Source organism: Cucumis melo, chromosome 8 (genome assembly GCF_025177605.1).
Source record: "Cucumis melo cultivar AY chromosome 8, USDA_Cmelo_AY_1.0, whole genome shotgun sequence".
NCBI lineage: Eukaryota > Viridiplantae > Streptophyta > Magnoliopsida > Cucurbitales > Cucurbitaceae > Cucumis > Cucumis melo.
The window spans coordinates 31451552-31474427 of record NC_066864.1 but is presented as its reverse complement, the minus strand read 5'-3'; the positions used below and the strand labels follow the sequence as shown (position 1 = coordinate 31474427).

The window sequence follows — 22876 nt, the reverse complement described above, 5'->3', positions numbered from 1 at the left end:
TTATATATTTTGACTAGTTGTATCCTACTATATGTATATATGGAGTGATTATTTCATAATATAAACATAAATTAGAATTCAAGTGGTTTAAATGATGAGAATCTTATTGTATTTCTTAAAAAGTTTGAATTATTCCTTCAATTGTAATATTATCCCCCCCCCCCCCCCCCCAAAAATAGATGTATGAGACGCAATCAAACATCCTAAGAGAGGAAACAATTAAAAAGGATTCAAGATGGAGGGCGAGATGATTAGGTAGGAGAGAATGGAAGTATAAACAAGGGGAGAAAAGATCAACATTAAAGTTTTGTGTAATTATTATAAAGCTCTCGTGTAATTATTAAAATAATAATTACTAAATAAGAGAACCTCAATATTTGCATATAGAAATGATTGTATATTATGTTTATATGTAGTGGATACAAAAATGGAAAATTATAGCATTATTAGACTGACATAATGTAATAATATATAAGAATAGAAAATTCATAGCATTCAAGTAACATAACACCAACGAATTAATAGAAAGCTCATATAACATTAAGCATAACACATCATCATGAAATAGAAAGAAGAGAAAGAAAACTTTACAAGTAGATAGAGCTTGAAAAAAAATGTTACGGACATTACAAAACTGATCACATCAATTAAGTTGGAAGTAAAATTATGCGAAAATTAATGGAAATATATCTTTGGTTTCTTGAAAATAAAGATTTTGTATGGTAATATGAAAAGAAAAAAAAATTGAAATATGAAAATTTGGATAAAAATATTGAAATATAATGGAAACTTTAATTTTCTCAGAAAGTTGAAGAAATTTGAAATTAGGAGAGCAGGAGAAATTGGTGATACTTCTTACTCATAAAACAAGACCCCACTACAAAATGACAAAGACGAAGACCTAAACTGTTTCCTCTTCACCAAGTCCAAGTCTACAGCTCCACACGCTTTAAATAAACTCCCACAGTTAAAAGGACAAACCTTCACTGCTGAGATTAATCATGGCGATGAATGCACCCACATACCATTTCTCCCATTTCCATCCAAACCACCCTCTAACCCATTATTCCGACGACCAAAAATACACTTGCCACATCTGCAACACCGTCGACTCCGGCCTCCGATTCCGATGCCAACCTTGCCATGTCGACATCCACAAGTTCTGCTCCAATTCCCCCGAGGAATTATCCTCCTTTCTCCACTCCCACCCCCTTTCTCTGATCCCCCCTATGAACCATCGCCAATGCGATATCTGCCGTGAATTCATCAACGGCATGTTCTACCGCTGCAACCACTGCGACTTCGATGTCCACCCACTTTGCACCCAATTCCCTGAGCAGCTCCGCCATCTCATCGACGGCCGCCATAAACTCACCCTCCGCAAGCTCTCCTCTGGCCGATGCTCCGTTTGCGAAACGGATTGTTCTTCTTTCTGGGTTTATGGCTGCGACGTTTGTCGAGTCAATATTCATCCCAGATGCATTCTCAGGCCGTACGGTTCGTCGACGGGAAGCCGTGGGATATCTTATTGGCAAGCGCCGCCGTGGACCACGGCTCATCAACCGAATGGTTATGGTGGTGGTTACTTTGCTTACGGCGGAGGTCCGGCTAATTTGGGATATCCGAATAACCATGTTGGTTATTCTTATGGAGGTAACTATGGTGGACAACCACCGTCGCGGCCGAATTGGGTACCAATGTTGGGGGCTGGAATGTTTGGTCTTGTTCAAAATTTAACGGCAGGTGCTATTATTGAGTTTATTTTCGGTTCTTTTGGTGCCTAATTGTAATTCTTCATCCAATGGCGTTTTATTGTTCATCGTCTTCTTAAGTTAAAAGAAAAAAGAAGAAGCAATATTTGCATTTTATATGCTTTCTCTCTCCCTCCGACTAGACGATTTTTTTTCTTCCAAGAAATGAATCTGCCATAATTGTACGGAAAGAAGCAACATCACATGTTGTAAATTCATTCCATCAGATATTTATTATATATATAGTGAATAGGTGTGTGCAACCAAAAATAAAAAATATATTGGATTCATTTGTTGGTTTGCTTTTTAATTAGAAAATTGGACAACTTTATTTGTATATAAAAGAAAACCAAAGAGTAATGGTTTGAATCGGTTTCTTTGATGGAAAAAATCAATCAAAAACGAATCAAAAGGAGGGTATATATATATACACTTAAAAAATAAATTCTAACATTAGGTATCTAACCCTAAAATATTTGTTGTTTAGAAAAAAGAGAACAGACTCAATTTCAATCTATAAAAAATGAAATGGACACAATTTTATTTTAAAATTAAAAAGAAAAAATCAATCCAAAACAAATTTGGAAATAAAAATAAAATTTTAGATGAAAAAGAAATAATTCAATGAGGCTGCACATGGGAATCTTGAATTTTCAAACGAATTTGAGAGCAGGACAATGGGTTGATACTTATTGGTCACAAAACAAGATCCCACTAGGCCACTACAAAATGACAAAGTGAAGAAAGACCAAAACCTTCATCTAGAGTTTTCCATCTATTTAAATTACCTTCCACTTCAAGCTTAACACAGAGTTATAGAAGCTCCGACTTATGATCCAAATCTTATTTTAATTCCTAAACTTTATATCTTATTTTATTGTTGTTAAACTTTTAGAAACATGTTCTAATTTTCTAACATAAAAGAAACTCACTTTGATCATTGTCGATAGAATTATATTAACTCTTTAACATCTAGTATATAAATTAAGAAAGTAAAGTAGAATGTCAATAAATCAAATGACAACAATCAACGACTAGAAGGCAAAGTGACCTTTTGAATTCTTTAATAAAACGTCAATCTAACATAGTTTTTAATTAAAAATTAAAACCTTAGATTTTTAAAAGGAATTATATCATCCAAATATAGAAATTATCACTATATCATTCAAAGAGTTAACGAGATTCTAACTACAAGAATCAAAATATGTTTTGATGTAGATCTAATAAACTCACAAATATTAAATCTCATTGAGATGTTCTGATTTAGATCTCCACTCCTAGAATCTTTGTCAAAAAAAAAAAAAAAAAGGCTCCTAAAGTAATTTAAGAGTAGTATAAAGTGATATTTATCCCTTAAATTTATGATAAGAATTTATGGATGATTTAACAATGAGAAGTACTTATTTATTTGTGGTGTGAAATGAAATCTTTGGGGGTGTGGTTTATGAATGAGAACAAGAATTTGCTTAGAAAAACAGTATTCCTTTTCCTTTTTTCCTTCCTCAATGAATCAAATTGGTGACACGTATCCTAGGTGTACTTTGAAATATATAAAAAGATATATGAAAAGATTCGATATATAAATTTGAGATAAAATAGTATTGTAAAGGCTTGAACTTAAGATATTTTAAAATAACATCTTTGACGTAGTATTTGACCATGTTCTAAAATACTTAAGTTAATAGATAAATGCAAATTTAATTATACATCGGTAAGGACGCATTTGTAAAAGTTTAAGAGTAATATTTGAACTTTTGACCGAAAATATAGGAGTATCTTTTAAACAAAAAGAAAAGTTGAGGGTTATATGCGATAATTTAACCATTTTAAAAAAATAGGTCTTTGTTTTGGGTAATTATTTTATATTTTGTTTTTTTTTTTCTGTTTTTGTATTTTAAAGGTAAGTGCTTGTAAACACAATTTTCACATACAAATTTATAGTTCAACATTCTATTAATTGTATGCACCACACATCTGCAAGAGAAAGACCCCACTACGAAATGACAAGGAACTTCTTCCCCAAGTCTAACTCTATAGTTTCACAGCTCTTTAAATTAACACCAAGTTAAGGAGAAACTAAACCTTCAGTGCTGAGATAATAATGGCCATGAATGCACCCACATACCATTTCTCCCATTTCCATCCAAACCACCCTCTAACCCATTATTCCGACGACCAAGAATACACTTGCCACATCTGCAACACCGTCGACTCCGGCCTCCGATTCCGATGCCAACCTTGCCATGTCGACATCCACGTGTGCTGCTCTGATTCCCCCGAGGAATTATCCTCCTTTCTCCACTCCCACCCCCTTGCTATGTTCCCCCCTATGGACTATCGCCGCTGTGATTTCTGCCGTGAATCCATCAACGGCATGTTCTACCGCTGCGACCACTGCGAATTCAATATTCATCCCAAATGCATTCTCATGCCGTGCGGTTCGCCGACGAGAACCCGTGGGCTATCTTATTGGCAAGCGCCGCCGTGGACCACGGCTCATCAATCGAATGGTTATGGTGGTGGTTACTTTTCTTCCGGCGGAGGTCCGGCTAATTTGGGATATCCGAATCATCATGTTGGTTATTCTTATGGAGGTAACTATGGTGGACAACGACCACCGTCGCGGCCGAGTTGGGGACAAATATTGAGGGCTGGAATGCTTGGTCTGTTTACAAATTTGACGGCAGATACTATTGGTGAGTTTATTTTCGGTTCTTTAGGTGCCTAATTGTAATTCTTCATCCAATGGCGTTTTATTGTTCACAGTCTTCTTAAGTTAAAATGAAAAATAAAAGAGAGAGAAGCAATATTTGCATTATTTGCTTTCTCTCTTCCTCCGACTAGAGGATTGTTTTTTTTCCAAGAAATGAATCTGCCATGATTGTACGGAAAGAAGCACCATTATCACATGTTGCAAATTCTTTCCATCAGAAATTTATTATATATAATGAATAGGTGTGTGCAACCAAAAATCAAAATATGGATCCATTTGTTGGTTCATTTTTTAATTAGAAAATTGGACAACTTTATTTGTATATAAAAGAAAACCAAAGAGTAATGGTTTGAATCGGTTTTTTTGATGGAAAAATCAAACAAAAATGAATCAAACGGAGGGTACATATATATACACTTAAAAAATAAACTCTAACATTTAGGTATATTTTACTATATTAGTTATTAGGGTTCTTAATTCATAAATATTTGTTGTTCAGAAAAAAGAGATCAGCCTGTATGTTTCATTTTTTATCTAGAAAATTGTCCAGAGATAAAAATAAATAAATAAATAAGTCTAATTTCAATTTATAAAAGATGAAATAGACTCAATTTTATTTTAAAACTAAAAAAAAAAAAAAATCAATCCAAAACAAACGTGGAAATAAAAATAAAATTTTGGATGGAAAAAAAAAAAAAAAAAAAAACCAAAAGTTTTGTTCTTCATATAGGATGGCATAGGAGAGACGGTTTTATATGACTTTTTTTATAAAATCGACTGATTTAGTTTAGTCGTTCTTGGTTGATTTCAACATTCACAAAACCAAAACCCTAATAGCTAAGGACATGTGAGAAAGATTTACAAACAATAATATTTAAGTGTGTGTATATAGATATATAGATATATATATTAATCACAAAAAATAAATTAGAAAACTTAATATGGAATTAGATATATAATAATTGATTCGATATTGAGACATCCTTGTCGTTGATAAAAAATGTTTGAGTTCTCATGTGCACCTTCAACTAAAAGAAAGACGACCAAATTTTTTAGGTATTTTAGGAGGCATTAAAGGTACTGAAAATTTGATTATTATAATCTATAAGTTATAATAATTATTGTTTTAATGAAGCGAAAATGATGATGGTGATTACGGACATCCACCTAGTGGAGATGTCGAGTGTACTTATTGACCCAAAATGTATCTTTAAAAAAATAGTTCATGTATTTTAGTTGTAGATTATTTTAGTTTAAAAAAGAGGATGAATGAATTGATGAGTAGAAAATAGTAAACATAGTAATAAAAAGTGATTTAAAATAGTAATACAATAGTTAACTATAGTTAATATAAAGAGCTAAAACAAGAACTATTATTATTAGTATCCAAACATAAAGTGATTTATGATAGTCCATGTCATACACCCACTTAAGGTTAGTGGGCATAGACAACCCCTTAAATTTACCAAGAGTGTGTTGTTATTAAGTATGATTTTTATGCCTTTATACTTCTGGCCACCTAATTTTATTCGATATTATTTAAAATTAATTAATTGCTAGATTAATTTTTTGTCTTAATTTGACTTATTTTTAATATTGTGATTAACTATCTTCTTCTTTAAAAAAACGTTATTTAATTACTTTTAAAGTTTGTGGATAATTTGCTTAGAGTAAATAAATCAATTACTTAGGTGGAGAAATACCAAATATGTTAACTTTTTTAAATTTGGTTTTGTTAATACAAGCTACATACCATATGTATGCTAAAGTTGGTATTATTTCAAATTTAGAAAAATCCCACCATTTTGAATTGTTAGCCCTTTGAAGAAGCATTTTTGGCTATAAATAATCATTTCTTCTTCATCCATGAAAAAACACAACCTAAAGAAAAGGCCAAAAAAAAAAAAAAAAAACCCCCTTCTTCATCTAAATCTGTAACCTCCATACCCCTTACTTCTTTTAACATTCATATCTTTTTAAAAAAAACCAAAAGATCTACAACATCCATTTTTATCTTCTTAAATCTTCATCTTTCTCCTTTCAATTGCAAAAATTCAACACACAAAAAACTTTAACTTAGTAAGTCTAGTGTCTTGAGATTTCTATCTTTCTTTCTTTTCTTTTTTTCTTCTTCTTATTATTTTGTTTATTTTTTCTTTAAAGTTCTTTATCTTCTCTTATTCTTACTATTGTCATTATTTTATTTATCTTTCTTCGAGCTTTCATAAAAAAAAAGGAAAAAAAAAAACTAAATGATTAAATATTTGATTATTATTCTTGTTCTCATTTTTTTACTTTTTTTTATCTTATAGTTGTTTATTTATTATCTTGTGAGCTTCTTTTTATAACTTTTTTTATTTATTTACTACATATTTCTTCGTACGTTGTTGTTTATCTCTTTTTTATTTATTATTACATCTTTCCTTCGTTAATTTATATTCTTAAGTTTTATTCTCTGTACATTGTATCTTTACCTTTCTTTTTAATTAGCATTTTTATTATATTTTCTTTCTTTTTATAGCATCATTTATTGCTTCTTTAATATTTTCTCATCTTGATTATTGCTTATTTAATATGTTATTGTCTTTTATATGCTATTTAATATTTTATATTTTTTCTCTTTTGTGGTCAATTTAATATGTTATTGCTAATAATCGTTTAAGATTGTTAACATTTTAAACTATTTTTCTTTAAAAGCATCCGATAACGAAATTTAGGAAATTTGAGAGTCCGATTTCTTAGAATTCTTGAGGTGAGGAAATCGATTCTTTTGAAATCCCAGATTGATTTCCAATATGTTTTTATTAAAATCTCAATATGATATTTTATGTCTGCATAATTTATTATGATGCTTCTTTATTCTTATTTCTACTTATCTAAATTTTCTATTAAGCCTCATTTTGTTTCCTATTTAAAGTTTTCAACTCATTCTAATTAAAATTTTCAATGTTTTAAAATCTTTCTAATTTAAAATTTTCAAAGTTTTAAATTCTTTCACACAACTTTTTTTTTTTTAAAATCCTTTAGAATTTTTTTCTTTTAAAGTTATAATTTTCTTTTTATATTTTTCTAACGTTCAAAATTTAATCTACGATTTCATAAGGTTTCTTAATCAATTTTTTCTAATAACTTATACTATTTTTCTTAAACAAAATCCTACGACGGAATCTAGAAAATTTGTGAGTCTAATTTTTTAAAATTCTTGAGGTGGGGGATTACATCTTTGCGAGTACAAGATTTGATCTCAAGGAAAAAAATGATTTTAATTAATACTTTTTAAAAAAATCTCTTTCTTAGAAGGTTATTCCTAAGATGGATTTTGAGAAATTGTACTAATTTCTCACTTTATTGAGGTGAGAATTTTCTTCAATATAGTTGAATTGATGGAATGCTATCCACTTATTTTATGAGATAATTGCTTCAAATATTGGAGTCATTATTTTTTTTAAAGAAATTAAAGAATATTTTCAATTCAAGATTTGAAATTTGGCCACCATTTTCTAAAGGGTGGTGTGAGATGCTAACACGTTCATCATACATAAATGACTCACGAACTCAACTTTAGTTTTTGTAGACCATTTTTTTATGATTTTATTTTTGAATTGTTTACTTTATTTTGGTTTCCAATCATACCGACTGGTGGCAACACCTATTTTATTTTAAAACTAACCGAACGTCAACAGCTCCGCGTCGTCTCGGATATGTGGTGACAATACCCTCTTTGAGTGCATATTTTCAAGAGGTCTCTCTTGGATTTTATAGTTATTCCGTCATATACTTTGAAAACATGATTATTTTAATCTCTATTAATAAACTTTAAATACAAATTCTTTTTCACAAAGTTAATGGGAAATTGTTATTGTATGTTGTGTGGTGCTAAAATTTTGATTGTAAAAGGAATAGAAGAATTAATTAATAGAACATTATAAAGATAAGAAAAATAAATAATAATGTCTTCAAAATTAGATTAGGTAAGATGAAATTAAGCAATCAATTTATTCCTCAAATTAAAAATTACTCTGCAATAATATTTTTTTTCCCCAAAGGATATCCTACCAATATGTTAATTAAATATCTTGCATATAATTACATTTAATTTGTTAATTCCACACTATTACATGACTTATATGAATTTAAGTACATAATAATAACAACAATAATTAATAACCAAGTCAATATGTTTTTACTCATTCTTCCCACTTTTATCAAGTTGCAAGTCAACTACCAAAGTCTTCTCATTTCCAAAAAAATAAAAATAAAACGCGTAATTCTCCGTCTATAACAATATCTCTTTAAACTCATCTCTCAAACCCCAACCGCCACCATGGCTCCGGTACCCACCACCACCACCACCACCAAATTCCATTTCACTCATCCAAACCACCCTTTACAACTCCACTCCGACCACCACCACGATTACATTTGCGGCGGCTGCAAAACCTCAGGTTCCGGTAGCAGGTTCCGATGTCATTCCTGCAACTTCGATCTCCATGATTACTGCGCCAATTGCCCTGAGAAACTCATCTCTTCCTCCGTCCACCACCACCCCCTCACTCTCGTCGTCCGTAATCCTGAGGGCGCTCGTATCAACGACCGAATCTGCGACATTTGCCGGGACGCCGTTGACGGACTCTTCTACCGGTGTAAAGACTGCGAATTCGATGCCCACCCACTTTGCACCCAACTTCCTAAAAGCCTCCGCCATCTCATCGACGACAAGCATTATTTGAACCTCCAAAAGCCGCCGTCCGGTGGCTGCGCAGTTTGTAAAAAAGATTGTTCTTCTCTTTGGGTGTATGGATGCCAGATCTGTAGAGTCTATATTCATTTTGACTGTCTTTGGGAGCCGTACGATTCGCCGCCGAGTCAACAACCGAGTGGGGGAGGGAGAGGAGCGAGTAGTTCTCGTGGGATACCGCCGCCGTGGGGGGGTGGGGGACCACCTCCATTTCCCGGCGGAGGGTTTTCTTGGAATAATGGTGGGTATAATTATTATGGTGGGCAATTTGGTCATTGTGGTATGGGAGGAGGGCATTATGGGCATTATGGGCATTATGGCTACGCCACCCCTTACAGCGTTCCCGACTACCCTTATCGACCGGCGACAGAGACGTCGTCGGGAAATGGGGGAAAGCTTGGAAAGTCGATGTTTGCTCTGGTTGGTAGATTGACCATTGGTGTGATGTCTAGTTTTGTTTTTGGATTCCCTATTTTCTAAATTAGGTTTCCATTTTCATCTTTTTTTTTTTTTTTTTTTTTCCTTTTTATACCGTCTCAATTTCTATTTCTATGGTGCTCAGCCCACCCAAATGTTATATAATCAGAATTTATATTCTTCAACTTTAATTTTAGGTTCTATCCTCTTTAACTAATGGTTTTGTATTTATTTATATGGTGTGAAGCTTATAATTAATTTAACCTAATTAAATGGACAAATAATCAATGATTAATTATCCTATAAATCTTTTACGTCAAAACACAAATATAATTCACACATCTGAATTAAAACGATAATTATACATATCTAGTATATGAGTTGGAAAAGTGAACGTCAATCCATCAAATGACAACAATCAAAGTTCAGAAGGTATGGTGATTTTTATGGATTTTTTAATAAAAAATCAATTTATCATCTAGTCCTTACCTAAAAATTAAAACTTTATATTTTTAGAAGTGATTATCTTATTTAGTCTAATCATCCAAATATAGAAATGATAGGTTAAGTTAATGAAATTCCAATGACCAAGCTATGCTTTGATTTAGATCTCTCATCCTAATTAAAATCTTAATAAACCCGCAAATACTAAATCTAATTGAGATGTTTTTGATGTAGATCATTTCTCCTCTAGAATCATTGTTAAAAGAAAACGAACTCCTAAAATAATTTAAGGGCAGTATAAACTGATGTTAATTTAGGGATGATTTAATGATATGAGAAGTTATGAATTTGTGGTGTCTATAATCAGGGGTTGAAATGAAATCTTTGGGGTTGGGGCTTATGAATGAGACAATAATTTGATTAGAAAAACAGTGGGTCTCCTCTTTTCTTTTTCTTTTTCTTTTTCTTTTTCTTTTCTTTTTTTTTTTTTCTTTTTTTTTTGTCTCAACTAATCAAGTTGGTCACACATATTCAAGAACTCATCTTAAATCAAGTTGGTCTTAATGAATACCAGTTGGAAAGAAAATAACGTTGTATAGGATTGAATCCAAGACATCTTGAAAATAACATGTTCAAGACCTCATCTTAAATCACACCATCTTCTAAGAAACTTAAGTTGATGGATAAATACAAATTTAATCACACATGTTTGTAAAAATTTAAGAGTAATATTTCAACTTTTGAAAATATAGGAATATATATCTTTTAAACAAGGAAAAAAGTCGAGGGTTATTTGCGATGATTTAGCCATTTAAAAAATTAGGTCAGACTTGGGCAACTATTTTGTTTTGTTTTGTTTTTTTAGTCTTTTAAAAAGTAAGCTTATAAACATATTTTTCACATCCAAATTTTGCATTTTGTTATCTATACCATTTGCTAATAAGTTAAAAAAATCAAGTTAATTTTTGAAAACTAAAGATAGAAGTGCATATAAGAAATGAGAAGTAACTAAGGTTAATTTTTTAAAATGAAAAATAAAAAACAAAATGGCTTACAAACCGGGTTCTTTTTTAATTCTTAAATTTTCCTGAACCATTGATAAAGGTAAATAACAAAAGGCAATACAATTTGAGCTCCTCACGTGTTGGAAAATTGTTACTAAATAATTTTAAAAGAACCCGAAAATTTATTGAATATTAGTAAAAAATATTATTTTAAAACTACTAAAAGTGCACATACTAAACCAAGTCGTATCTCTCGGCAAAAGATTGTTTTAAAGTTGAATAAGTTCGTATATTATTTATGAAATTTAGAAAAAATAAAAATTAAGACCTAATAAATATAAACATGTTGATGACAAAGGTAGCGTGTAACTTAAGCAATTACATCTCTCGTAAGTGTATAGAAATTGGTTTTGGAGACTTCTTTCTCTCCCAACCATTTCTCATTTCTACTTTTGATTCAATTCTCAAATATCTCTATTCGGAGAACTATAAAAAGTGGGGAAAGTTATAAAAACCTCTCATAAGGTAGGATCCTAGTTAGGATTACGTTCTTAAACTTTTAAAATTAAAATTTATGCCATTAAGTTTGTCTAAAATTTAAATTTGGGTCTTCGTTCATAAATGTATAATCAATACACGTTTGATTATTCAATTTTTATTATTTGTGGGTCTATTTTTCATAATTATTGTAAGCTTAAAGATTGAATTTTAACGTTTTTAGAAATTTAGGAGCCAACTATTGTTATTGAAAGTTCGAGGGTATAATTTCAACTTCTACCATATTTTAAGATAGTTTTTACATTTTACCAACAAAAATATCTCTATTTAGAAAGCATTTGTAATCAAGTTTCTACTAAATCTTTTATAACACAATTTCTTAAAAGTTAAAAGTTTATTAACTTTGACTTACAAATAAATTTCGTTGAAATATAGTCGAGAAAGTGGATAAGACTAAAATTGTTTTATTTATTGTTAAATTATATTTTTTTAATATTGTAAACGACAAAAGTCTACAAAATATAGTAAAATTTCATATTTCATTAACGATAGACACTAATAGATCCTATATTTTATTCATTACGTTACATTTGATAAAATGAAGATTTGAAAAATACTGTTATTAATTTTCAAAAAAGCTAAAATAATTTAAGCTTCATTTTTGTAATAATTCATCCCAAAATTTTCCATCATTTACTTCATTTGTTGAAATGCCTAAATTCCCCCAAGTTGAAGAACAATATTTTGTCAGTTTAAAGTTTAGCAATTGATAATTCTAATTCTTAAAATAAAATCACTTTTTAAAATATTTAAGGTATGAAAATCAACTAGCTAGCGTATGTGTGTGTGTGTATATATATTCTAAAATCATTACTTGAATCACACTCTTCTATTGCCATCACGATCATCGGAGTTATACTTTGTGATATTAAACATCTTCAATTTTATCTTAAATGTGTGTGAAATGAACTAATAAATCCCCACATGACACAAAAGAAAATTGTAGATTTCAAATTCACATTGCCTTTTTCTTTTCTTTTTTTTTTTTTAATAAGAAAATCAATCAAATTGTTACCCTCAAAATCACAATATGTTCCCATTTTCACCTTCAAAACATTTAATTTCTAGTTAGGGTTCATTTGCATTGAATTAAGAAAAAAGAAAAAGTTTTTCAAAAAATTCATTTTTTTGTTTAAACATTTTTTCCTAAAAGAAATACTTTAGAATCTATTTTGATTGCTTCCAAACACTTCGATTTTTTTTCAAAGTAACTTATTTTCTAAATTAAACACTTAAAAATGTAATTCAGACACACAATTAATGGAATGATTTGGGAAGGAAAAATTTATTACAAATACCTTTGGAAAAATTAGAATTTTAAAACGTGTTTGTTGTAGCTTCCTAAACGATCCTATATAATCAAAATTGTTTACCTTAAAAATTTGATCTTATTAAAAAAAGTTACTAAAAAATAAATATTGAGAGTTAGAAATAATAGAGCATATTGAAAGGCCTCTACTCTATCACATGTTAACAAAAATGTAGTGTAAATATAATATACCTTTTTTACTATGGAAATCCTCCCTATCCAACTCTATAAACTTTCAATTTTAATAATAATGAAAATTTTCTATATACATATATAAAATTTAATGATAGATTTTTAAGGTTATAAAAGAAGATATTGAACTGAAAAGTGAAAGGAGACCAAATAAATGTGTCTCTGTTTGATGACTAATATATATATAATAGGTAAACTATACAGATAAGCTATATAGTTTGAAAAAAATTATGCATCTTGATCCACCCGTCGCAACATTGTTATTAGAAAGTCTAAAACTTGACAATATCAGTTCATCTCGAGTAAAATTGTATCGATAAAGTCTAGAAATTGAATAATTTTGAACTTTCTCGGTACAATTTTATCTCGGATGAATCGAGATCAACCAAATCTTTTTAAAATAGCTAAATTTTCTATTACAATCTTGCTAAATTTTTATTGTAAATAAGATTTTTATTGTAATCTTTCAACATGCAATTATAGAACATATAGAATAAAAGATTTGAGAAATTGTATGAGAAAAATTTTCCAAAATGTGGAGAGAAAATTAGTTAAGATTTGATATAAGATTGGGAAAGATTGGAAAAGACAAAATAGTTATATTCAAATTTGAAAAATTGGCATAAATATCGATCTTCAGATTTTTTTTTCTAGATAAATAGTTAAGATTTGGAAAATTCTATAGAATTGTTAGTAGATCTTCGTCTAATATCCAGCAGCGAGATGCATCTAAAAACCCAAAAACAATAGATAAATTTGAAATTAAAACTTTAAATATCATGGAAATCTAGTTAGTCGACCCCGCTCAAAATAAACAGAGAAAAGATATTTAAACGATTTTTAAAAAACAGTACTAATTTTACGAGACAAAACCTATTAAACGCGGATTTTGAAACTTTTCCAAAAATATGTTTTTGTCACCTTTTTAACTCATAAAAAATTTGCATATATTTAAAGATACTTTTTAATTAAATAAATAAAATTTCAAGTAAACAAAATAGTTTTAAATTAATTAATATATTAAAAAAAACATGGAACCAAACTAAAAAATTTATTGCTTGAAAATTAATCTAATTTACTTTTTTCTTTTCTAAAACAATTTCCTTGACCACACACTTTTCAATTGTGGGACAATTATTGTAGTCATGTTTTGTGATTTTGAAACAAGTAGTCATGATTATGTTTTTTCTTTTTTTCTTTTCTTTTCTTTTCTTTTCTTTCAAGAAGGTATAATTATCTTCAAACTTCTTTTTAGAGATAATACAGAAGCAAAAATAAGAAAAAATAAACTAAAAGCTTTACACATTATGTGAAACCAAGCATATATATACAAAATCATTATTTGAGATTATAAAAGAAAAGAGTAACAATTCACTTAAAACTTTAGCTTTATTCCAAAAATAAATCCGCCGCAAACGTTGAATTATTCCAAATATTTTTTTCCCTCTAATTTAGAAAAAGGGAGCTGCTGAATTCATTTCTATACAACACAAAGGTGGATGCAATTTTATTTTTGGAATGATTAATTGTCAAAAAGTATAGGGGCATAATTAACACAAAAATATCCTAAAGTTGCCACACTATATTTTCCTGATTTTATTGTAATATAGGATGATAATGGTTTTGAAATTTCTCAAACTATTATATGTATATAGTGCCTTTCTCTGATCATATATGTTACAAAACTCTAAACCTATAAACAACCCTAACCCTTGCCATATTCATATCTTTGTTATTTGGCACAGTCCAAAACATGAATAATCCATATGGTTATTACAGCCATGGATATCCTTATCCTCATAAAAGATCATATCCTAAGTACAAAGCAGCAGTTCCTCCTCGTCGTCCTGCTGGATACACTAGCTATCATGAATATGAGGATTATTATCCTTATCCTTCTCGTAATTATCAAGGATACCCTAAGTATGATGCACCAACAACAAAAGCTCCTCCTCCTCATCAATGTAGCTATCATGAATACGAGGATTATTATCCTTATCCTTCTCGTAATTATCAAGGATACCCCAAGTATGATGCACCAACAACAAAAGCTCCTCCTTCTCATCAATGTAGGCCAAAAAAAGAGGGTTCTTTGACATCCATGCTTTCATCTGTTGCTGGAAGTATTGGTGCTTCTTTCATCTCTTGCCTTTTCTTTAATTAGCTCAATAAAGATCTTTTTCCTTTTCTAGATTAGATCTAGGGTTTTTTTTTTTTTTTTTCTTATTGAGGGGTCAGGAGGTATTAACGGGATATCTCAATTAGAGTATTGTTTTTAAAGTATGTAATATATCTGTATTTGAAGTTCAATATTTGAGCATAGTCCAAACAAGAGCCCAAATCTCTTGGGCATTATGAAGGCTGGTTAGGGCTATGCTGCCCCCTTACAACATTCCGCTTACCCTTATGTGGATCTTAATTGTGGAGCGCTACCGACATCATCGGAAAATGGGAGAAAGCTTGGAAAGTCAATGTTTGCTCTCTGTCTTAGATTGACCGTTGTCGTGATGTCAAGTATGTTATATTTTTTTAGTTCTGTGTTAGGTCTTTATTTGAGTTTCGTTTTCATTACTTAGTATTGTAAAAAATATACTTAAATTTACGGCAAATATCAATTCATAATTATTCCTACAACTTTTGTCTATGAATTAGAATGTTGAACCGCTAATTGTATCTATTTAAATTTGCATGTGTACCATTTTAATTATATAATTTTCTAGATTTTGCTTCGTTAAAATTGTGAAAAACTTACGTAAGTTGATTAAAATTTTAAATTTTTATAAGTTAATCAATTTAAATATTTTGTATTATGATTACTTTTGAGAATTATATACACATCCATTCTCAAACAATTCAATTTTTTAAAATGTTTATTTTACAAAATAGACTAACGTAACTTCATGAACAATTCTAAAAAAGAGATTCCTTATTAAGAGTCTAAATTGATACATTGGCTGAACTATGGATTCTAAAATATTGGTCTTTGTAGTGAAAAAAAACAAAATGGAGACTAATTGGTGAAGACAATAATTACTATTTGATGGTTCAAAATTATCGATTGTTAAGTTAAAAAAAAACAATATTAATTAGTAATTTGAGTATAGTTGAGGTGGTTAAGTCATTAATTAATCATGAAACCACTTTTTAAATTTTAACTATAATTGCACTGCCCCTTTTTATCCATATGAATATGAATATTAATAAAATTTGATTTAACCAAAGGGTTGATTGTAACCGATAATAAACTTTTAAGGGGATATACAATTGATCAAATGGATAGTTAGAAGTGTTATTGTAATCAATTGGCTAGTGTGGTTTGTGCAATTTTTTCTAAAATTTATCAAATACTATTAACGTTGATTTAAGAAAAAATTAACTACTATTTTATAAGAGACGCAACCTAACTATAAAATAAGCGTTAATTTTATTATTTTGCTTAATAAAATGTAGTGAAAACCACTAATAAAGCTCCTCTTAAAGTTAGAAAGAAATAGAAAATCAAAACCCCACCCATTTTAAATGAGAAACCTTTGACCATTGAGACTAGGGATGTTTACGGTTCGATTTGAAGCTAAAATCGCATCGAATCGCAAAATGTAAAAAAATCTCATTTGAAACCACACCAAATCGTTCATCTGTGTCAAACCAAATTGAAACTGAACCACTTGTACTTACCTACATGATTATTTATATATGTAAATTTTTTAAAATAAAGCTGTTTGGTTTGATTTTGAAATCGACTTAATTTCTTAAACCAAACCGAATCATATGTATTCGGTTTTGGTTCGATTTTGCTTCAGTTACGGTTGGATTCGGTTTTTAAATATGTTTTGAACACACCTAATTAAGAGTTAATGAACTGTAAATATAAAACCTTTTTTAGTATGGAAATTCTCCCTAACAAACTCTAAAAGCTTTCCATCTTAATAATAATTAAAATTTTCTATATATATATATATATATGTAGAAAATTTAATGATAGATTTTTGAAAGTTAAAGAAGATGTTGAACTGAAAAGTGATAGGAGACCAAATAATGATAGAGGGTATAAGAGTGGTCTAATGAACTTTGTTACTTTGGCACTTTGCATCCATCTCTATGTTCCAATTAAGAAACAAAGTGATCAGCGACAAACTTGACTTTGTGATTGTTGTTGTTCAAATTGTTGGGGTTGATGCCCTAAATCTCGTGGTCTTGTAGTTTGTAATTGTATATATAATACAAACTTTTTATTTATCTAATAAAATAAAGTGTTTTATTTTATTTGATATTTAGTTGCATTAACTCACAAAACCAATAAACTAACATCCAAGGTTATCTTCTGTAACCTAAACATGTATGTAGAGACATACAAGTGGATCATGTTTAAGTGATAACCTAAATGGTCTGTAGTAAATGGATAAGGCTGGATACCTTATCCTGGTGACACTACGAATACGGTCTGCTTTGTAGTTGTTACAATTGTTCTAAAGTGCTACAAATGATTTGATCCTAATCATTTATGTCGAGACATTAGAGCGGGGGTATTCTATACAAAGAGTTTGTATAAGACCGGACCATGAAATGAATAGTCTCTCTTATTAACACCATTACTAGTTGAGACTACATTTCACCAGGATGACTATAGGTGACTTGACCTGAATCTTGAGTGAGTTGTGAACTCCTGCCTATGTAGGCGATCCTTTGATTTGTATGGGTGAGAGTGGCCTATGTAGCCGACTCAATATGCCTACCATTTTGGGGATTCGTTTGATTGGGGAGCTGGGAACGCAGCTACACAAGAAGGAATTCACTCCTTCTCTATAGATAGAATAAGTAGAGAATTTGCTCTCTTAAGGGTTGATTTCATGGCTTGAACAATGTGGCGCCACACCCTCTCTTGGCCTGAGAGGAGTTCAGTTATAGTAGGACTATAATTATTGTTCATTAGAGGAATCAATGGTACTTAAGGAGTTAGATGTAACTACAGGGGCAAAACGATAATTTTTGGCCTAGCTGTACTTACGAGCAATTTGTGAAGGGTCATTGCACTGTTGATTGGTTATATCTAATGGACACAAAAATATATCTACAGTTAGAAGAGTGCAACTATTAGTCTTTAGTGGAATGACTAATAGTTAATGAATAGAGATTAAATTTAATTAAAGACTTTAATTAATTAATCTCATTTCATTAGAGCTTCAATCTGTAGGTCCATAAGGTCCCCTTGTTAGCTCAATAAGGATAAATGAGAATCAAATTTATTTTGGTTTAATTTGAATTGTTCAAATTGATTAAAGGGAATAAATTGTATATGATACAATTAATATAATGTATTTGATACATTATAATGTAAAGTTTTTTATGAGAGAAGTTAATATTTGAATATGATTCAAATAATAATAATAATATGAATGAGATTCATAAATAAACTATAGGTTAAAATTGAATTCGATTCATATTAGAACTATAGATTATATGAGAGATCTAAATCATTGGTTATATTATATATGATATAATATAAAGTTTATATTATATGAGATATAATATATTTGTAATTAAATTTATATTAAATTTATATTATATGAGATAAAATATATATTAATTAAATTTATATTGATTTTATTTAATTTAATTAATTAATATATATATATATATATATATATAGAAAGGGAGAATGAAACTCCTAATCCGACCCTTGAATGTGAATTCATGTAATGGGTATATATATATATATATATATATATATATATATATATATATATATATATATATATATATATTAATATATTTAAATAGAATAGAATAACTCCCTTGTTATTTGATGGGGAGTTATTCTACGTGGGAAGGATGGGGAAGTTATTTGATAACTTCCCCCTCCATTGTTGAGATTTGTTTTAAAAGAAAATAAAAAGAAAGGTTTCTTTTTAACAGCACAAAAACAATCTTACGATCTCTCTGTATCCCAACAAAAGAAAATTCTCTCAAAAGCTTCTTCCCTCACCAAAATTACAGAAGCCCACAACTCTCTGTGATTCTTTACTTGGAGAATAACGAGGAAGATTTTGTGGTGCCACGAAGCTTGGAAGAAGAATTGGTTATACAAAGGTCAGTTTATTTTCACCTTTTCCATAAAAAGCATGTTTATTATTTTTCTTTGAATTTATTGGTTTCATAAATTGAATTTCACTCGCACGGGCGTTCATAAGCTTTCGCTTTAGGAATTCCATTCCTTCACAAATTATGTACCATTTTGGCCACATGTTGAATGCATCCATCGTTGATAAACTTTGATTGTTTGTAGTTTGAATGCATCTATTTCTACATTCAAATTATGTGTTATTTTTTTACTTGGCCGCTTATTTCTACTTTGTTATTTTGTTACTTTATGTTACCATTTTATCATTTTTGTTGCTACTCTATTCTTTGTCATTTTTGGTGCTACTTTATCACGTTGTCAAGTTGTCATGTTGTATTGTGTTTCTTATTTCAGGTTATACCATGTGAATTGAATTCTCAAACATTGGTCGTTTTTAGATATTGGGAGAAGAATTTGAGATGACTACTTATTTTGGTGTTACACATCTCACTGATCTTGAGTTAGGCTATATTTTGGTTGGGAGAATGAAATTTTTTTGGTATAGGAGATTTATGAAAAGTTAGAATGACACACTTTGGCTTAGGAAAATATATATTTGAGATTTGTGAAAACTTAGCAATCCTCAAATGTATACATACTACCAATGTTACGTTGTTGAATTGAATATTAGTTTTATTTTTAATATAGAAGCTTATTTTTGTTATATTTGTTTCTCGATTGGTTTAATTATTGTTGATTAACTTATCGATTATAATTTATATTATATAAAATTATAAACCACTTATGCCGACGAAAATGACGTCGGCAAATATATGTTTTTTTACTGCATTTTGAAGAACAATTATGCCGACAAAACATGTATTTTTGTCGGGATAACTTATATGCCAAGGTAGTATTTTTCGTCGGTAAAAACGCATTATGCTGATGAAATTGAGTTTTGTCGGCGATACTTATATGCCAACACAACAATATATATCGGGGAGAAGTTACTTATACCGATGAAACTCAATTTCGTCGACAAGAACTTCTCCCGACATGGATACATCAATATTCTTGCCGATACAAAAAAATACGTTAAAATAAATTAGACTAACGTTTTTTAGATTTTAGCCGTATTTGTGAAGGAAAAAAGTGAAAATTTTTGTCGTATAATTATATTCAAATTTGAAAAATTGGCATAAATGTGGGTTTTTAACCGTAACAATGTTTGTAATCATGTTTTTGTCATTTTGAAAGTAGTCATGAGTATGTTTTTTTTTTTTTTTGTTCTTTTCTGTTTTAAGACAACACAGAAGCAAAAATAAGAAATAAATAAATAAATAAATAAATAAATAAAAGATTACATTATGTGAAACAAGCATTTACAAAATCATTATTTGAGATTGTAAAAGAAAAAGAGTAACAAAAAGGAAAGATTCTCACTTAAAACTTTAGCTTTATTTATTTATTTATTTATTCGAGAAGGAATTATATTTATTTTTAACTTTAGCTTTGTATATATGTAATGTGTAAAGAACAACAAAAAAATGAATCCGCCGCAAACGTTGAATTATTCCAAACTATATGAAAACATTACTAAATATACTATGAAAACACCCATTACATATGAAAACACCCATTACATATCACATGATAATTACTAAATACATTATATATTAAAAAAAGATACAAGATCATGAAAAATTATGGAATTTAAAAAAGCTTAGGGTGAATATACCACATTATATATTTGGGAAATATACTATAAAAATATTGAAAAACAAAAAAAATAGAGATGCATTATGTACAAAAAAAAAACTCATTCCTTGTCCATATGGTGATGCAAAATTAAATTGAATATATTGTAAGAAATGCATATAAATCAAATAACTTAATAATACACACGTACCGTTGAGGAAAAAAAATAAAATTTAGGTTAGGTGATTCTATAAATATCTTTACAAAAATGTATTTACAATTTTTACGAAGTGGTTATTGCATCAATTTCAAGGGTATAAAAATATTACTCAAGTCACCATAACACGACAACACTAACCCAAAGGCTCCATTTTTCTCTCTTTTTTCGTTTCTACTCATCACAGACAGAAATACCTCTGACAACAATGAATCTCTCCAACGACGACCACTACTCCCACAGACTCTCCTCCTTCCTCCACCACCACCCGCTCACTCACAACATGATTCACAACCCCCACCATCCGTCTCGAACCCACCTTATTTGCGACGTTTGCCGTGAAACCATCCACAGCAGTTTCTACCAATGCAAAGACTGCCACTTCTATGTTCACTCATTTTGCACTCGCCTTCCCAACAGCCTCCGCCACGTCAAAGACCCCGACCATAAGCTCCGCCTCTACAAGCCCTCCTATGGCCACTGTTCTATCTGTAAAGTCAATATCTATCTCAATTGCCTTCGAACATCGAGAGCCTGCCCGACTTCATGTTCACGTGGGATACACCACCATGCACCTCCACCCTGGTCGATGGGGCCGCCATCCCAACCGGATCATTTTCATGGTTGGGGATATCCGGATTACAATAGTCATGTTCAGTTTGGATACAACAACAACAATAATCATCAGCATCATCATCAGATGAATCATGGTAATACGTCGTCGACCTTGGGATCGGTGTTGGGGAGTACAATGTTATCTCTTGTTCAGAGTTTGGCATTTGGTGCTCTCAATGATTTTATTTTCGGTTAATCCATTAGTTTTTAATTAATTTTTCTTTTAATTTGTGATGGTCGGTGTGTTTTCATTTCTTCATTGTTTCCCTCTTCAGTAATTCTCTTCGCCCCCTCTCTTTTCCCTTTCATCGTAGAATTCTAGAGTTTGAGGTTGTTTAAACTATTTGAGTTTTCTTTTTCCTTTAACGTATATATGTGTTTAAAGTGGAAGGTTAAGTTGATTTATCTATGCATTGTTTTTTCCTTCGAAATTTTATACTATGGTTTTCACGTTTCTTGAATGGATAATTGATTTTTTAGTAGTCTAAAAGTAATTTTATTCTAAAAAAAAAAAAAAAAAACTATGGTTGAGAGAGAAGGTGAAGAATACAAAAGTAATCTAATTTGGTTTACGCAGGAAGCAATGAGAATTTGGTAGAAAAGTTTGTCTAAAATAAATATAAAAATAACGTGGAGATGAAAGAAAGTGTAAGTGGTGCATTCTGTGTAAAGAGGATTGCCTAGCTGCAGCCTCAATCCAAACCGGTGCATTTTGTGTACAGAACAAGACTTCCAGGTAAGTGCGAAGGAAGGCACAAAGCGGAATGATGGGAAAGAGTCCTAGAATACCTTGGAACATCGACCACTCATTTTCCATCTCTTGCAACTTTGCACAAAGGATGTGGGAAAAACTTGAGAATCTGATTAAATGGAAGAACAATAACCAAAACTTGGTTTCTCTTTGCAAGGATCTTTGTTCCTTAAGAGAAAAACAGAAAAGGCATGGTCTCCTTCAACTCTATTGTTGTGGCCCATGGTCCATCTAGATTGAAAGAAATAATAGAATATCCAAAAGCCATGAGAAGTCCTTTGCTGAGATGTGGGAAGATATTCAAACTCTCATCTTTCGCTTGCTCCGGGACTAGCAGATATATATCTCCTCTCTTTGTAAATTATATAGCATTAATTTCTATTCACTACAAGAAATAATATCTATGATAGC

General features: G+C 30.2%; 5 protein-coding genes across 5 annotated transcripts; all 5 read left to right on the top strand.

The window, feature by feature from the left end:
- The first annotated feature begins 778 nt into the window (after positions 1–778).
- LOC103490570 (uncharacterized) lies at positions 779–1868 on the top strand. The gene has a single exon (XM_008450134.3). It carries the CDS (start codon positions 1002–1004, stop codon positions 1782–1784), a length of 783 nt encoding a protein of 260 aa, XP_008448356.2. The 5' UTR covers positions 779–1001; the 3' UTR covers positions 1785–1868.
- Positions 1869–3852: 1984 nt separating this feature from the next.
- Positions 3853–4479, top strand: LOC103490565 (uncharacterized). Its single transcript, XM_008450121.2, has one exon. It carries the CDS (start codon positions 3853–3855, stop codon positions 4477–4479), a length of 627 nt encoding a protein of 208 aa, XP_008448343.2.
- A 4150-nt stretch (positions 4480–8629) lies between these two features.
- LOC103490554 (uncharacterized) lies at positions 8630–9804 on the top strand. Its single transcript, XM_017045079.2, has one exon. It carries the CDS (start codon positions 8789–8791, stop codon positions 9680–9682), a length of 894 nt encoding a protein of 297 aa, XP_016900568.2. The 5' UTR covers positions 8630–8788; the 3' UTR covers positions 9683–9804.
- A 5075-nt stretch (positions 9805–14879) lies between these two features.
- LOC103491729 (early nodulin-75-like) lies at positions 14880–15290 on the top strand. Its single transcript, XM_008451794.2, has one exon. It carries the CDS (start codon positions 14880–14882, stop codon positions 15288–15290), a length of 411 nt encoding a protein of 136 aa, XP_008450016.2.
- A 6017-nt stretch (positions 15291–21307) lies between these two features.
- Positions 21308–21910, top strand: LOC103490537 (uncharacterized). Its single transcript, XM_008450084.3, has one exon. The coding sequence runs from the start codon at positions 21308–21310 to the stop codon at positions 21908–21910; it is 603 nt and encodes a 200-aa protein (XP_008448306.2).
- Positions 21911–22876: the final 966 nt, after the last annotated feature.

Excerpts from the sequence above, each read along its gene's own strand:
- LOC103490570 (XM_008450134.3), top strand. The coding sequence starts at position 1,002 with ATGGCGATGAATGCACCCACATACCATTTCTCCCATTTCCATCCAAAC.
- LOC103490565 (XM_008450121.2), top strand. The coding sequence starts at position 3,853 with ATGGCCATGAATGCACCCACATACCATTTCTCCCATTTCCATCCAAAC.
- LOC103490554 (XM_017045079.2), top strand. The coding sequence starts at position 8,789 with ATGGCTCCGGTACCCACCACCACCACCACCACCAAATTCCATTTCACT.
- LOC103491729 (XM_008451794.2), top strand. The coding sequence starts at position 14,880 with ATGAATAATCCATATGGTTATTACAGCCATGGATATCCTTATCCTCAT.
- LOC103490537 (XM_008450084.3), top strand. The coding sequence starts at position 21,308 with ATGAATCTCTCCAACGACGACCACTACTCCCACAGACTCTCCTCCTTC.